Source organism: Protopterus annectens, chromosome 8.part1 (assembly GCF_019279795.1).
Source record: "Protopterus annectens isolate FY-2018-M chromosome 8.part1, PAN1.0, whole genome shotgun sequence".
NCBI classification, from domain to species: Eukaryota; Metazoa; Chordata; order Ceratodontiformes; family Protopteridae; genus Protopterus; species Protopterus annectens.
The window spans coordinates 95266580-95285489 of record NC_056742.1 but is presented as its reverse complement, the minus strand read 5'-3'; the positions used below and the strand labels follow the sequence as shown (position 1 = coordinate 95285489).

The following is an 18910-nucleotide window of genomic DNA, read 5'->3' as shown; positions in this document are numbered from 1 at the left end:
GCACTTCATATCTGTGTGTGTGTGTGTGTGTGTGTGTGTGTGTGTGTGTGTGTGTGTGTATATATATATATATATATATATATATATATATATATATATATATATATATATATGTGTATGTATGGTCTATAGTAGTTCCTTGAAATATGTATTTGAGTATTTGAATACTTATACATTGACAACTAACACAGCGAAGCACAGAATTTCTCTCACGGTTAGGAACCACTGGGCCATCACCACATCTTTGCCCTTTTCCCCACTGTAGTGCAATCTCAGAGTTGGTGTATATAGTTAGGGGGTGTGGGGGTTGAAGCCTCCCACTTGGGAAGCTTTGATTTAGTGCGGTTTGTGTTTTGGAGTGCTAGAGGTCCAGTGGTTCCTAACGCTGGAAAAAATGATGTGCTTCACTGTAATGAATTTCTCAGTTTAGCTGTCAATAAATACGTATTTGGTGAATATGTATTTTGATGAATATAATTCTATATATAAACATACATATGTATACGACTTTGTGTCCAAAGAACAAATGACGGTCGAAAGGCAAGCCCCCACAACCCCCCTCTCTCTCTATACACACACACACACACACACACACACACACACACACACACACACACACCAAATCTCAGATCATACAACAGTGCAGGAAAATGTAAATTACCTTTGTCTTTACCTTTGTACAGTCACACATGCCATCAGTCCGAAAAAAGGGACAGCAGCCAAACTTAAACATAAAAGTACATCCCCATACAAAAGACTACCTCCAAACCAACCCAATCAAAACAACAAATATTAAAAAAAAGTCAATGAAATAGGAATTTGACTGAGAATTCACACACTCATTTTATTCAACTAAAAGGAAACTCAATAAAACAAGAAATCATATACACATAGACACATTGATAACGGATGTTTAGGAATGTATACACTATTTTTGCAAGTTCTCTTATGATGCAACTTTAATTCTAATTTCAATGCAAGTCTCAATCCAGGTCTAACACTTGTGGTTTCTGCTGATTAGTACCTTGGTCAATGCTATAAAAATAGGTCCCAGTAGACATCATACTTGTCAGGTTAACATGTAACATGAAACATATACTTAACACATACTGTACAGGCAGTCTCTTATTTATACCTCTTTTCTTATTTCTGTCTCCATTCCCACACATACATTTCTGTTTCTATTTTATGCACCATCCTGTTTTCATGAACTTCTCTAGCCCCACCGAGTCAAAGGTGTGCCCACTATCCTCCTAAACTATTACCAGTTCTTCCCCATTGACACATGGTGCTAAGCTTTAGATGTTTCCACTTCCACCCTTCTGTATAGAAATTGCATCTACACTCAAAACATTTTTGCTCCATTCTTGCACACTTTCTTGTGCCTACCCAAAAACATTCCTGTCTTTGCCCCTGAACATCCTTGCAGTCATATTTGCATTAGACTTGCTATTTGAAATCTGGCTTATTAACTATTTATCTTTATTTTGGGGTTCTCAGTGCAACTGCTTGCCATCATGCCATCACGTGTGCTCTGCAACTCCTCCTCTCTCATTTTTCCAACATTCCTTGAAACCTGTCTGACTTGCATCTTTGGACGAAGGAGCTAGACTGGGAAATCCTTAGTGAAAGCAGTCTGGGAACGTGTGCAAAGAAGGCATATCAATATGGCACTATCCTAATAGCTGTGGGGAGCTTTTCTGGTACGTCCTACCCATTGTCTTGCCTCAAGTGCCGGTATGAATTACATATGCATACTCCTGTTGACTACTGTAACTAGACACGCACACAGACAGACACACGCACACAGACAGTCACACACACACAGACAAAGACAGACAGACACACACACACACACACACACACACACACACACACACACACACACACACACAGACACACACAGACACACACAGACACACACAGACACACACAGACACACACAGACACTTCACTAAGAACATCTGCTTTACTGGTGTTATATGCAACACTGGGAATTTTAAAACATATCCCCATTTAAGAAGTACTGGCCTAAAACTTTAACTCTCACTGAAACATGGTTCGGGGAACAATATGTTGACTCCAAGACAAATGGGATAAAACTCAGTCTGTAATCCACATGACTTGGGATTCACTAGCAGGTTGATGTTTGGAGAGGCTGGGAAGTGGGGAGCTGTGGCTGGAAATAAGCAACAAATATCAATTCACTCAACCTTGTGAGAAGGTTACAGATCTTGCAGCATGATTACCACCCAGTAGATGGCTGTGTGCTGAGTGTGCAAAAAAAGGATAATACAAGTAGTAAAGGCTTGCCACGTGCTACATGCACTCTAGTCCATCGGTGGGTTTGAAAGCAGGCACTCACACTGGTCTAGAGTTGCAACATGCTTGTTGTCCACCATGAAGGGAAGAATAGGCATAACAAAAACTGAAGAAGTTGTAAATTGTGCCCTTCCATCACTTATCTGTCACTCTTCATGAGCAGATGAGATGAATGGGCCATCTGGGTGCTGGAACTGCTGTTCAGTCAGGCTGACAAGTGGCAAAAAATACAAGAAAAAAAAAAAACACAGTGACTGAATGGATCATGACCTCATGCATATCAGTGTCTCCCCAGGTGCATGCCTGTATTCAGACATAAGAAATCTTTGTCTTCATTCCTTAGATACATTCTCGTGTTCATTTTCACATAATGTCTGCACAACCTTGAATTCACAAGCACAGACATGCTTCACTCCTCATTTTTTAAAGTCTTGACATATACACACACACACACATGAATACATCATCCTGCTTACTCATTTCCCCATTAAAAATGTCTTTGGTTTAAGAAATGTACACACACAGCAGGACTGTTTCTTTCTACAGAAATTATCAGCCAATGAACAGAGACATCTAAAAGTGCTGTTCAGTACCTCATCTGAAATCCTTTTTCCTGACACAAGGTCACTCCAATTGTAGCACAGTCAAAAGGTAAGGATTTTCAAAATTGCAGGATTCTGTGCTACTCTAAATGCAAAAATGCTGGTCATCATAATTTGAGCTCAGAGTTCTTATGGTGTAGGAAATAGTACTGCAATGTAAACAAAGGCAACAGCAAAACCAGCTTGGTCATCTAACCACAGTCTGCTAACAGAGGAATAGTAGATCTATGTGTTTTGCTGATGACCTATGTCTGGGAATGCATATGGATGGCAGCACAGTCAGTCAGGTGAGATGAACAGAATGTCTGTCTGGGTAGCTGCTCTTTGCTGAGGGAAGGCAAATTAGTATTTTGCACTACAGCAATTAATTTTCCTTCTGATAAAGTCCTTTGGAGAAAGGAGAAAACAGACATTCGCATATGCAGCACTTGAATTATAAATGCCTAGTTGCTCCCTACTTACTAGTTAAATTTCTAGAAGATTTTAGGTGGACCAGTGCAGAATACATATCTATACAAATGGCAATGGGGGGGTAGAAGTGCAAAGAAGCAGGCTGGGAACTGACAACAAATGGTGTGTGTGTGTGTGTGTGTGTGTGTGTGTGTGTGTGTGTGTGTGTGTGTGTGTGTGTGTGTGTGTGTGTGTGTGTCTGTGATGGGTGTAAGATCTCAGTGGTTAAAACTACTACTTGAAAAAGCTACAAAAATAACCAAATACAAACTGGTACTTACTCATCAAGTTCCTAGAATTAGGTGGGATGAAGTAGTCAGGAAAGTACATCCATTTAATCAAAGCTGAGTTGATAGGCATAAAGAAACTCTCCCATCTCCAGGGATAATCTAAATAAAAGAAACAAAAGACAAATAGTATGATAACTATAGTCAGAAAGCAACCACTACCATAATGAAAACAAATCTAAAAGAAAAAATAAAGCAAAATTAGAGTAAAAGGCTGTAAACACTGAGAAAATATAGTTGCAAAGTTCATTACTTTAACAATAGATGTTCAAACAGATCACTGTTACAGAGCGCCTAGTATGTATGGATTATATCCTGCCCAGGATATGACAACTGGCCAGCATATAAAGCTTTAGAACACCTTTCATAAACCTTAACAGGTGAAGGGGTCAGTGAAAGATGCATTAAGTCAACAGTCAGGACAGCAAACCTTAAGAGCTTTCTTGCCTTACATTAAGGGGGTCTAGAGCCTTATGAATTAGGTAAATGTTAGGAAAAAAGGAAAATGAAAATATCCATGTCCTGGCAACACATACAACACAAAATGGGGAGTGTGGAGGGGGTGCCCCTACTGCAACAATTATCTATTCAAACATTTATGGTTATGGTATATGTTAACTTACACAACTGTACTATAGTCAGCATTACATCACTGCTGCGGTAGACTAAACTGGATAGTCTTCCAGACTTTACAAAGAAAGGTCAGCGTCCAAGAGCAACTGGAGAAGAGACCTGCTGCAACCGCTCTGGATCATGAAAAATAATCCAACTTGTAATGCTTTGTAAAAGTATGCACAGATGATCAAATTGTTGCCTCTAGAATACTTCTAGAGTCAAACCCTTTTCAAAAAGCTACAGAAGAAGTCAAAGTCCTAGTAGAATGGGTTCTGACCTTGTCTGAAGTGACTTGTTCTGGTGAGAAGAACAGAAAACAATAGCATGAAAGAACCATTTAGAAATTGTCTGTTTTGACACTGGCAGTCCCTTTTTCTTACCTTCACAGGAAATAAACAGTTGATTTGACCTTCTGAGAGTTTTAGGTTTGTCAATATAATATACGAGTTGTCTGGTGAGAAAATGTGTGCAGAATTCTTTCCCCCTTATTGTGTGCATCAGGAAGAAAGACAGAGAAGATGGAACTGTTGACTCAAAGTAAACTCTGTAACCAATTCAGTCATAAGAGGAGGATTTGTTTTCAGTTACCCTATGCATATGAAAAACAGGGTTGACTCAGTGCAAGAGCTTGCAACACAGATACTCTTCTGGTAGAGTTCAGAGCAATAAGCAACACTGTTTCCAATTCAAGAATTTTATATCAGCCTGGTGAGCTGTTTCAAATGGAAAAACATTTAAGTTTCTCTAGAACACAACCGAGATCCAAAACAGACACTTGTTTTACAGGTGGACAGATGTGCAGACCCCCTTTCAAAAAGTGTTTGACCTGAGGCTTGGTAGAGGGATCTATGGGCAAACACGCAGAGATGTCTGACAGGTGAATATTGATAGAAGAGTAAGAAGGGCTGTTGCATAATTTACACAAATATTGACAAACTAGAGGCAATTTGCTTTTTAAAGGGTCTTGGTTCTCAGTTTGGCATCAACTACAAAATCTTTTCCAGCTATTAGTAGGTTTCTTGGCCTCTTTTTATACCTGCTGCATGACCTCAAAAGGCAGGTATCTAAAAGGTATTAACACTCTATCATCCAGTCCAAGTCAAAGTAAACTTTATTGTCATACAGATCAACACAGAGGAAAAAGTGCACGTCGCTGCACGAAGTTTCGATACTCGGGCTCGTACCATAAGAATTATAGTTTACAGAAGGAAGATTAATAATAATTTAAAAATACTGAAATAGAAATCAAAAATAAGATATTAAAAATAAACACAATAAAGTGTAAAGTGAGCTATGTAGATAACAATGACATATTGCACATAAATAATGTTTGTTGACCCATTTAACAGGTTAGGCTAAGGGTTTGTTGTTCAGCAGTCTGATAGCACGTGGGAAGAAGCTGTTATGGACTATGGATGTTTTACATCTAATGCTTCTGTAGCACTTCCTTGCTGGCAGGAGTTTGAACAGTCCATAGGCCGGATGATGTATATCCCTCAGTAGTTTTTGGACTCTGCCATAGCATCTGTTTGAATATATGTCCTATAGGGACTTAAGGTTGGAGCGAATGATTTTTGTGGCATGTTTAATGATCTTATCCATGTCTTCCGATCGGCTTGAGAGCAATTTCCATACCAGACAATGATGTTGTTTGTCAGTACGCTCTCAATTGTGGCTCTGTAGAAGGTAAGTAGGACCTGTAGGGGGAGGTTAGCTCTATGAAGTCTCCTAAGGAAGTGGAGATGTTTTTGGGCTCTCTTTATAAGGTAGGAAGTGTTTGCGGCCCAACTGAGGTCTTGCGAGATATGTATCCCTAGGAATTTGATGCTGTTAACTTTTTCCACTGTGGCACCATTTGATGACGATAGGGGTGTGTGGCTTATTTACCTTCCTAAAATCGATGATGATTTCCTTGGTTTTCCAAACATTTAGTGCTACGTTGCTGTCAGTGCACCAATGAGCAAGTTGAGTCACCTCCTCCCCTGTAGGCTCCCTCATCTTCTTTCTTGATAAATTTGATGATTCTGTTTGAATGATGCTTAGCTGTGCAGTCATGTGTTAGAATTGTGAAAAGAAGTGGACTGAGTACACAACCTTGTGGGACCCTGGTGTTTAGGGGGATGCTGTTTGAGTGATGTTTTCCAGCTCGAACTATTTGTGGCCTTTCAGTCAGGAAGTCGAGGATCCAGTTGCATATTTTGTTTTCTATGCCTAGATTACTCAGCTTAGACAGCAGGTGTTGTGGAATTACTGTATTGAAGGAACAGCTGAAGTCTATGAACAGCATGCGTACATAATAGTCCTTATTTTCCAGGTGGTCCAAGGTGTGATGAAGTGTTAAGGCTATGCAATCCGCAGTAGAACGATTTGGCCTCTATGCAAATTGAAAAGGATCAAATGTAGCAGGTTGGCAGGATGTTATGTGATCCTTGACCATTTTTTCGAAACACTTCATCACTACTGTGGTGAGTGTAATTGGCCGATAATCATTTAATGATGCTGGAGATGGTTTCTTGGGCAGAGGGATAATGTTGGTGGTCTTGAAGCATTTGGGCCCTTTTTCCTGGCTGAGAGATATATTGAAAATGTCTATGAAGACTGGTGCCAGCTGATCAGCACAGTTTTTAAGTAGCCTCCCTGGGATCATATCCGGACCAGATGTTTTGCCTGTCAACTGTAGAAATTTCAGGCTGGGGTGTATCAAACAACCCCTATCTAGTGTGACTAGAGGAAGCTATGGCAAATGTCTTTGGTAATTTATAAAATAAAGGAAAAAGTACAGTTATGTCAGCAAACTTACCATAACAGTGGATGTTCGAGTACATCCCTGCTGCAGTAGACACATTTTTAAACACCTTTATTGAACTATCACTTGTGACACAGGCATACTTCCATTTATACCAAAAACTAATCAAACCATATTAAGTTCACATTTATAAACAGTATAAATCATTATAATCAATCCAACATTGCTTAAATAGTTCAATTTCTGCTTCTCAAACCACATTCCTCCATCAAAACATTTTTCTGCATGTGTTGTCTCCACAATTTCCATTCTTTCTATATAATTAACTCCTATCCTATTTCTGTTACAATATTCACAATTTCAAGTTTGTTTGTATCTTTCGGGGTCGCCACAGCGGAACTCCGGTCCGCTAATGATTGGTAGTTGATTTTTACATGCCGAGTTACCAGCCCTGACACACAACCTTCAACGAAGGTACGCCCATTCACGCATGTCTCCACACAGAAGACGCTCTAGCTGAGAATCGAACCGGACAGCATCTTACCGTGAGGCGACAAAGCTACCGCAGCACCACCACCGCGGGTCAATTTCAAGTGTGGCTGGTATTTATTTTATTTTGTTTACTGGGAAAATGTCCGACTGGGCAAGTTTGCCCATTTTCAGCAGAGGCTCATGTTTCCAGAGTTTCTCAGCTACTTCAGTATTATAATGTTTACACAATCCCCAACGCAACAGTCTTGCCACATTATTATGCCTTTCGGCATACAGTCCTTCTGCCATACAGTAAATCACAGCCTGCAACAAGATGTGCAACTGTTTCCAATTCTGTTTTACAAAACCTACAGTTGTCTTGTTTTTACCACCTGTTAGATGAACTTTTTAAACCAAAGTGTACATAGTCTACTATCTTGGGCTGCCAATATTAATCTTTCGTCTTTTGATTTAAATTCACCTCACCTTAACCATTTCTGTTTTTGATCCTTATCAACACAAGGGTGTTCCAAGAGTTTTCTATACTTGCAACTGTATTTATGCATTTTCCACATTTTTTGCCTTCTCATCTGATCATTCATCTTATATTCTTTCTTCTGTTTTTGGCACATTCAGTTACTACCTGATTTTTATTTACTTCTGTTATGATTTCCCTTCCTGCTTGTCACCAATATGCTTCTGCTAAAGCAAGCAGGAAAGTCATCTTAGACATTCTCCTCATGTTTCAAAACTTTCACTATACTTGGGTCTGGTGAGGTCAACAGATATGTATGCAGTCCCACGATTGTAGACCTATGCATGTAATCAGTTTCGAGGAGGCCCATATCTCCTTCAGAACAGGGAATATATAGTCGTGGTATACACTGATTTTTATAAATCATTTGATTAGCATGAAACATCCTTTTTGTTTTCCTGTGCAACTGATCCAACACCTTTTGGGGCCAGTCAATCACTTCAAAATTCTAGGTTAGGACAAGAAGAGCAAACTGGTTTATAGCTTGGACTTTGCTCCTAGATGTCAAAATATGCTTTACTAAGCTTCATTCACATTTGTTCATGTTTTATTGTTGATCCTTCATCAACTCCCAAATATTTATACACTCCATCTTGCTCAAGCTTTTATATCATATTCTTGTCACAAACAGATGTTTCCTTGGTGCTGCATCTTTCCTGCTTTAAAGGTTGCTTTTGCACATTTATCAAGACCAAATGACATTCTTATGTTATCTGAAAAAGTTTTGACCATTTGTAGTTATTCTTTCAGTTCCTCATCTGATGAACTGTACACTTTCAATTCATCTACAAAAAGGAGATGAGAAGTCTTTACACTTTGCTCTTTTCTTCGAGCAAAATTATAGCTATGACCTAATCTGTTAAGTACATAGCTTAATGGTTAAGCGGAAGACAAAAGAGCAGCGGTGACAGTCTCCCTGGACTATCCCCCTTTGAATTTTTATCCCTGGGATAATAATTTGTCCTTTATCACGCTTAAATACAAACTGGTTTGCCACTGTTTTCATGGTCGCTGTAATGTTATCCATCAGTGTAGGGTGTACCTTATACATTTTTAAGTACTCTCATTATCCATGAATGTGAGATATTGTCAAATGCTTTTTGTAGTCTGTCTATGCCATATTTAGATTCTTCCCCTTTTTACAGTTCTCCATTATGACTTTAACAACAAATTATCATTTGTTCCATATGACGTTTTGTTACCCTTTTATTATACTGTCATTATTGAGTTTCTTCTAAATGAATGTTGCTGGAAGGCAGGTTATTGGTCTATATTTTTTAGATAGCTTGCAAGTTTGCTCTTAAGTAGGACCATTGTTTTTCCTGTTGTTAACCAGGCTGGTGTCTGTTTGGGGTGCGCATATAAATAATTCTTACTCATGACCAAATTGTCATGTAAAGATATTAATACTTTAAGCCAGAAGTTAGGTACTGCATATTGGCCTGATGTTTTACAATGAGGGGCATTTCTTAAATTTGTTTCAATCTCTGTGTCTGTTCCTTCATCCCATTTCATATCCTGTACATTTGAACTTCTAATTCTTTATTTTACTACTTCTATCCATTTAGCATCTTTGCTGTGTTCCACAGGATCTTCATAGATATTTCTCCAAAATGTTATCTATTTCTTCTTTTTTGGTGGTGTTTCAATTCCTTTTGCCTTGTTTCCCAATATCTATAAAATTTTTTGGATCATCAATAAATTGCTTATTTTCTACTTTTTCTTTATATTTATCTGCATATCTTCTAAGTTTTTCTGACAGTGCTATTTTTAGTTTATTATTTGCGATAGCGCATGATAGATCCTGATCTGTTCAAACACTACTCATTGCTTTTATCACATCTATCTTTGAGTATTTTTGTTGATATGTTGCCTCTTCTATATTCTTCTAACAGATACACCTCTTGTCTTAATTGCTTTATAGTTTTCTCTATTCGATAATTCCACAATGGCATTTGATTCCTCCCCTTCCTTTCCCTTACTGCCCTGTGTTTTTGTGGTAAGACTTCATCTGTTATTAATTTAGGTGCACAGTAATATATCCTATTTACTTCTATCACATGAATCTCTATGAATAACTAGCCATAATTCTGTGTTCATTTGTTTTATCAAACTTCCAATTTTGGGGGGTTTTATTGACTTTCTGCAGTCTATTTCTTTCATCACTCTTAATATGTCTTGTCCATCAAGCAACTCTTCTTACGTAATTTTATTTTAAACTTTTTATTATGAAAGCTTTCCATATCCAGATGTCTTTGCTTTTGTTTCTCTTCAAATATCTTTGGTACTGCTCTTTTTGTATTGATTAGTTTTGCTTTCTCCTTTGCATAAATATACCATATTAAATTTATTTCTCTTTCCCATGTTCATATTTCTTCTTCAGATGTCTCCAGCTCCTCCTGTTTTTCTCCATATTTGGGGGACGCATTCCATGATGCTGTGTTAGACTTTTCACACTAAATCTTTCACTTTGCAGGTATTCCATAACTTCAACTTCTATTTAACTTCTACTTTAATAATCTTCTGTTCTACATTCCCTTTCTGTGATCTTATTTTTTTATATCTGGATGCTTTTGCCTGTACTTCTCTTTGAATATCTTTGGGGCTGCTTTTTTGTATTGATTAATTTGGTATCTCATTTGCATATGTATTATACCATATCAGATCTCTCTCTCTCTCTTTCCCATGTCCATATTTCTTTTTAATACCTTTCAAAAATCTCTATATTTTGCTCTTTATATTTTTACAGTCCTTAGTCACTTTGTTTTCCAAATAACCCAATATTTCTTGGTCTATATAATATTTTTCATAAATCTGTTGTATTAATGAACACAAATTTGTAATTGAAGCTTCTGACATGTTTCTCTTGTGCAAGTATTTTTCTTTCCTCCAATTTAATTTCTCTCTCAATCTTTCTGCATATTTTCTGTCTGGAAATTCTGGGCTTCTTGCATGATAGTACCAATACATAATTTCTTTATCCACAATGATCATTTCCAAAGGTGACATCCTCCAGAGGGGATCTTGGGGACCCATCCCAGTCACCCAAGTTTGTGCCTTCAGTAACAGATTCCAGAGAGGAATCTAAATGCCTCCTCTTAAATGTCCGTTTCTTAGAACCCTGCATCTCTTGGACTTGTTGAGGCAGGTCGGAATCAGGCAGTGAACTCACATGGTAAGCATCTCTCAAGCTAAAAGAAGCCTACTTTCACTGTTGATAAGGAAGTGTAGAGGCGGGTACAATATCCAAAAGTGGTTGGGATGGCGTTGAGTGTATGGAAAGCACCTCTTCTCTTTGCCTAGAGATACTATTTTCAAAATCCTTGAATGATAAGTCAGGACTGGGCCAACAGAGACTCCTGCCCCATCATGACAAGCTGAAGTAACAGCCTCTCCCTTCCTGACCCACCCTGGATCCAAAGCAGACATTACAGCTGAGCTATCTACTGCAGAGCCACTGAGCAAGAGAGATGACTTTTAAAATGTTGATATTGACTGAGCTTTGAGGCTCAACACAGATGCTCCAGCTCAGAGATTATTCCCAATCCAAAGGCAATGGAGTCAAAAGAGTAAGGGACACAGCCAGAGAAAGTCAACAGGACCACTGGCTCTGATGTGGGTGCTCGGAGGAGGCTCTGATTCGTAGGTCCCAGATCCAAAGGGAGGACCAAAACTTTGAAATTAGTGGAGGGATAACTGGAGCTATTCTCTGAACATCATGTGTGGATGCAGCCAGGAGAACCCAGTGTTGTATTTGCATTTGAAGGAATCTCTGCAGCATCCTTTCAATTGCTTTCCTCTCTTTCGACTTCTGTTTCTGTTTAGATTTTCCATGGTTTTAGCTGGAGAAACTGAAGGAACAAGAGGGGAAGCTGATTGCCCTGTCTGAGGAATAATTCCTTTTAAGACCACTACAGCCTTGAATGGCACTAGAACCAAAGGATAAGCGAACTTCACAGTCCATAGCCAAGCAGGCTGGGTTGTTCCAGGACAATAAACACAGAGGAAGTGTGGGTCCCACGGGGGCGAATCTTATGCCCACAGGCCTTTCACTTTAAACCACTTATTTATTTGACATTTGTTAACCGGGATAGTCCAAATGGGACAAAGTCTTTTTTCAGTGCAGACCCAGGGAGAAAAACTCCACAGAAAAACATTCCAATATTTTGACATATAATAATACAAAAATTTAAATAGACACAGACAGTATAAGTTAAAATTGAACATGAACATTGTCCGCAAGGGAATATGAAAGGAAAAACAAATGCTATGTAAAAACACCAACTATAATAATAACAATAGCAGAGAGAGTATAATCTTCACTATCTACTGAAAAGGGTAGAAGAGTTACATAGGAAATTACAGAAAATTATATATATATATATATATATATATATATATATATATATATATATATATATATACACACACACACACACGCATATATATACATGGGCGGAGTGCAGGGGGGGGGCTTGCAACCCTGCCTATACTTGGAGAAAAGTGCTATCCTTTGTCTGGTATGTATTTCTCTGTATCCTTGTATTGGAATATTGTCATTTATTTGTGCCCTGTATATTTTCAGTATTTTGTGATTGAGGATTTTGAGTTTTCAGGATTTTGGGTTCTGGATAGTTTGGTCAATGTGCCTTACGAAAGCGCTTACATATATATATATATATATATATATATATATATATATATATATATACACACACACATCTATCTTTCTCTCTCTCTATATATATATATATATATATATATATATACACATATATATATATATATATATATATATATATACACATATATATATATATATATATATATATATATACACACACACACACACACACACATACATATAAATATATATATATATATATATATATATATAGTACAGTTGTGTACCTACCATGAATGTAGATGTTGGAGTGTATCCACTGTTGCAGTCATTACACTTGGGTTATCCTGCTGGCAGGCTACCCGCAGTTGGCCTGAATTCCAAAGTCCTGGTCCGGCGTCGGTTGCTGTCGCCTCTTCCCTGATGTCAGCGTGCCAGGGGTATAAAAGATGCAGCCGACGCCATTTTCTTCAGTTTGTCTTGCCCCAGATGTCAGGTGCCCCCTAAAGGGTAGGCTAAAAAACATTGCTTATAAAAGCATGCACTAAAATAAACAATACATTCATCTACAAGCAAATACACCACATAGGTTGTATAGAATAGAGAAGTACAGATAAGTCCCAGCAAAGAAAGGGGGATGGTGGGTGGGTAACCTGGACTGCAACAGTGAATACACTAGAACATCTACATTTATGGTAGGTACACAACTGTACTATGTTCATTGTGTTTCACTGTTGCATTACACTTGGGTGGAATCCCAAAGCTGAGGTTGGGCGGCTGGGTCTAAATAGAATTAGGAGTGGCTATAAAGCCCTGCAGAACTGCAGTGGCAAAGCCTGCTCTGGATTTAGAGTAAAGAGGTAAGTGGTAGTGCTTAGTAAAAGTGTGCACTGAAGTCCAAGTTGCAGCCTCCAAAATATCCTTGGTTGGTACTCCTCTGAGGAAGGCTGCTGAGGTGGCTGCTGCCCTGGTAGAATGTGGTCTAATGCCCAGCAGAAATGAATGCAGTGTCCTATCCATTTTGAAATGGTCTGCTTTGAGATGATAGCCTTTCCTTGTGATCCTGCAGCATATGCCACTAAAAGTTGCTCAGTTTTTCTGAAAGCTTTAGTTTTGTCCAAGTAGAAGCATAGCTGTCTGTGTATGTCCAAAGAATGCAGAAGTCTCTCCCCTTTATTCTGTGGGTTTGGTTAAAAAGTTGGCAAATGAATGGTTTGGTTAAGAGCCACAATGGACACTACCTTAGGCATAAATGTTGGGTTTGTCCTTAGAGAAACCCTGTCCGGATGGAAGATAATAAAAGGTTCCACAGCCATTAATGCCTGTAACTCTGAAACTCTTCTTGCTGAAGTTATTGCTAGGAGCAGAGCTGTTTTCCATGAAAAGAATTTTATCTCAGCTGTATTGGCTGGCTCAGAAGGAGGCAGTGTGAGTTTTTCCAAGACAAAACTGAGGTCCCATGCAGGTACTGGTGCTCTCCTTGGATGTCTTATGTTTTTGGCCCCCCTGAGGTACTGCCTCAGCAATGGATGTGAAAAAATAGGTGGGTCCATATTGTAATGAGCTGAAATGGCAGAGGCATAGATCTTAATTGATGGGAAGGATAGGCCTTTGTCCAGCATCTCAGTTAAATATTGTAAATTATGAGGAATATTTGGAACAAGCGTGTCAATTCATTGTGCCTGGTTTCAAGCACAGAATCTCTTCCATTTTTCTGCATAAGATTTTCTGGTGCTGGGCCTCCTGGCCTCCACAATAACATCCATAACTGCTTTAGAGAGAGGTGTATTCTGAATGGTTACACTGTCCACCATGCAGCTAGATTTAGGGTTCTGAGTTGGCTGTGCAGGATCTGATTGTTTTGTTGGGTCAGTAAATGAGGAATTTGAGGCAATGTCCAGGCTGGGTCTGGAGGCAAGCTCCTTAGGACTGGGTACCAGTGTTGGCGTGGCCAATCCGGGGCAATCAGTATCATTTGTGGCTTCTCTTGTCTGACCTTTAGGAGTACCTTGGGGAGGAGAGGCAGTGCAGGAAAGGCATATACTGTAAGGTTGTTCCAGCTGAAAGACAAAGCATCCACTTTCCATGCTTGTTTGTGATAAGTCCTTGTGCAGAATCTCTGAAGTTGGCAGTTGTGAGGGGAGGCAAAAAGATCTATGCCTGGGCATCCCCATTTCCTTGTTATCATGTTGAAGATTTGTGGATCTAGTTTCCAGTCATAAGGATCCATGAGGTTTCTGCTTAGTTCGTCTGCCAAAGCATTTCTTTTTCCTGGCAGGAATTGTGCTTGCAGGTGTACTTGGTAAGTCTGCTGTGTTCCACAAAATCATGACTTGTCTGCAGAGGGGGAAGGAATGTGTGCCCCCCTGCTTGTTTATGTATCACATGACTGTGGTGTTGTCCGTCTTTATCAGCAGCTGTCCTGGATGAAGTAGGTCCTTGAAGGCTGTCAGGGCATTTTGCACAGCTAGCATCTCTTTTTGATTGATGTGAAGATGCCTTTGGCTTGCGGGCCATGTGCCCTGAATACATTTTCCTGCCATGTGGGCCCCCCAGGCATAATCTGATGCATCTGTTGTTAGTGTTTGCCTGGCTGTGGGTAAAGTGAATGGCTGTCCCTTGTTGTGGTGACAGGCCTGTGCCCACCATCGAAACTCCTGTTGCAGGCAGGGAATGAGTGAAATTAATGATTCCAGGCTGTGGCAATGTTGAGTCCAAACACTTTTTAGATACCACTGCAGTTTCCTCATATGCAGTCTTGCATATGGAATTGGCAGAATGCAGGATACCATGTAGCCCAGAGCCTGCAGAATTTTTCTTGCAGATAATTGGGTCTTTGTTGCCATGCTTTCGAAGTAAGAAGTCAGTTGTCTTTGTTTGTCTGGCATGAGATAAGCCATTTGGGAAGTTGTATTTAAGCTTGCACCCAGGAATATTATCTCTTGAGAGGGTACTAGTTTTGATTTATTTTTGTTTACTGTGTACCCTAGGCAAATTAGTAATCTTTTTACAAACGCTAGATGCTTTAGTAGAATGTCTTTGATCTCTGCTTGAATAAGGCAGTCGTCCAAGTAGGGATATATTTGAATTCCTCTTTGTCTGCAAAATGCAATTACTGGAGCCAGACATTCTGTGAAGACCCTGGGCGCAGTAGATAAGCCAAAGGGCAGTGCAGATAATCGGTAGTGCACTGAGCCAGCTATGAATCTGAGTGGGACATGCAGGTATGCCTCTTTGAAGTCCAAAGTTACAAGCCCAGCATGGGTAGAAGCTGCTGCAGAGTCAACATTTTGAATTTTGGAATGTCCAGAAAAGTATTTAGAATAGACAGGTCCAGAATTGGTCTCCATGCTTTGTCCTTTCTTGGTACTAAGAAAAGTCTTGAGTAAAATCCTTGTCCCTGCTCTTGTTGTGGCACTGGCTGATTAGCCCTCATGTCCATGAGAGATGAAACTTGTTTTTGTGCCTCTGCCCATTGATTGTGTGGCAGGTCTGGCATATCTTTTGCCTTTGGAAGGGTGTGAAAGTGGAACCTGTAGCCCTGAGAGACTATATGTAAGACCCATTTGTCCTGGGTGATCATGTGCCAATTTTGTGAAAAAAGTGCTAGCTTTCCCCCTAAGGGAGCTGCCAAAAGATAAATGCTTGGCATTGGCAGACGGAAGTCATTGGGACTGTTTTTTTAAATGGCTGTGATTTGTCTTCTCCGCTTTTGGAGGTAGAAGCACCCCATTGTTTGGGCCTGTAAGAGCCCTGGGGCTGTTGTCTGCTTCTAGGGCATCTGTATCTGCCTCTTTGTGGCCTGTCTGACACGGGAAAGGACCAATTCTTATAAGGCCAGTTCCTGCTAAATCTGGGTGGCTGTACCTGTAAGAAATCCTTTACTGTCTGCATAGATTTAGCTTTATCCTCCATTTTCTTTAACACTTCTTCTGCCTTAACACCAAGCAAAGTAACATGCTGTAATCGAGCATCCAATAATTTTGCTTTAACATGATCAGGCAGAGTCTGTTCCTTTAACCAAGCATGCCTTCTAATGACTGAACCTGTTACAGTGGCCCTGCAAGAGGCCTCCAGTGAATCATAACCACATTGCAAAGTATGCTTTCCCACTTGTTCAGCTGCATGCAATAAATCCTGCATTTCCTCGTTCTCTGAACATTCAGAATTTGTCAACATTTTCTGTTTTAGCAGAGACATTAAGTATTGCTGATATTTAAGCATACAAAACTGACAATTTAAAGCCCTTACAGCCAAGGTAGCAGAAGTGTAAACTTTTTTCCCCCATCTGTCCAGTGCCCTTGAATCTCTGTCTGAGGGGACAGGGTTTTTTGCAGTAGTGGCCTTGACCCCTTTGGGACCCTGAGAATTAGTTTCTGGGTCAGCAGCAGGGTTTTTATATAGAAATTTATGAGAGTCTGGAACCCTGTAGCATCAAGCAGCCTTCTCAGTGCTTTCTGCCTTAATTTGTATCACTTGGAGGCCCACCTGTTTATTTGCATCTCTATACATTCCCCTTCATTGCTAATGTATCTCCCTACTCTAATCTGTGCACAAACTGGTTACTAATCAGCAAGTCAATGTGAAGACACACTCCCAACCTTAATAAACTTTGCTCTCTCTTCTCTCCTTCACTTTACAGGTAGTTTGAATTATTATTTACCCCCCCCCCCCTGAGACCTTCACTGATTTCCACTGATTGCCTCTCTGGTTTCTTTGCATTCCACCTGGTTTACACCCCTTGTACTATCTCCCTCCCCCAATACAAAGTCAATATTAGAATCCTGCTGAGCATGGAGCCATCTTTAAATTTCTAGTCTCCCACCAGGACACAAGTGCTCCTCAGCAATTACATTCTGCTTGCTGGTAAGCCATTAGACCTCAGGAATTTGTTTTAAAAGTGTTCAGATTTGTAAAGTAATACTTACTTTTTCTTTTGTCTTGGTTGGCTCTGCCTCCGCTCGCTAACGCTCGGGCTCTCTCCGCTCCCCTGCCCTGCCCCCTATTCCCTCCTGCCCCTACTACCTCTACATTTATAGTAATCACAGCCACACCCACAACTCACCCTCACATCACCTCCACCAATCACAGCTCCTCAAGTTATATCACATTATACCACACCAACTTGTTCCACACAAAATACTCCCAATCACTCTCATTCCCACTAGGCATGTTTTACATCACCCACACTACTTCCTCATCCACATATAGTGCAACCCTATAATTCCTATTCAGACCCCCCACCTAGAAACAACTTAAACTTTATAACAATGACTATCACGCAACTAAGTCTAGTCTGTCTTCTCATAATTCTTTACAACACCACAAGTTATCACTCTAGCAATATCCCTAAACTTAGTAGCACAACACTGCATTATGCACTCTTGTATACAGACACCACACATTATAATAATATCTGCCCACAGTTATTCAAGAACTACATAACGGACCAATTCAGGACTAAACACATATGCTCTCATTCCTACTCCAAAAAAAACACAATACTTTCTCACACTCCTCACCAAACTCCAACATCTGTATAACCATTTTAACTCCAGGCTCACCATAAGTGGGGATATCCACCCCAACCCAGGCCCAAATCCATCCTGTCCAACTCAAACTGCTCCAACACAAATGTCAGAACATAACATCCCCACTTTATTCATCCCTGGGCAAATCAACAGCAGCAGCAAAACCAACCATATTTTAATGCTAAATATTAATATTAGAAGTATCAAAAATAAAATACCTGAACTCCAGGCCACAAGCACACTACTCCCCAGACATAATTGCTTTAACAGAAACCTGGCTAAATAAAAACATAGCTAACTCAGAAGTTCTCTCTACCGGCTACAATATCATTAGACAAGACAGACCACTTCGTAAAGGGGGTGGAACTGCCTTACTGTACAAGTCAAACTTAACTGTCCATCAATTACCAAACTCCTCCCCCTCCCCCAATAATTGGGACATACTTATCTCGCAACTTCAACTTCACCCTAAAAAGGTCATCACCACAACTGTGATCTATATTCCACCTGGTAATACACCTGCTAGCCTTGAAGACTTCTTATCCTGGTGTTCTTCTACATACTCACAAGAAACCCTTATTCTGGGGGACTTCAACCTAGATTGGTTCACCTGTATATCAGAACCACCTAGTAATCTAATAAATCTCCATGGCTACCAGCAGCTAGTCCAAATTCCAACTAGATGTGATAAAAAATCTAAAAGAGAATCCATCCTTGACTGGGTCCT

At 39.8% G+C, this 18910-nt stretch overlaps 1 protein-coding gene across 1 annotated transcript in view; it reads right to left on the bottom strand.

Annotated features, from left to right (window-relative positions):
* Window positions 1–18910, bottom strand: part of PIEZO1 (piezo type mechanosensitive ion channel component 1) — a 3550337-nt gene that overhangs the window by 1069267 nt on the left and 2462160 nt on the right. The window contains exon 21 of the mRNA XM_044081575.1: window positions 3656–3763. Coding sequence (XP_043937510.1) covers window positions 3656–3763 — 108 coding nt within the window. The remainder of the gene's footprint in view (window positions 1–3655; window positions 3764–18910) is intronic.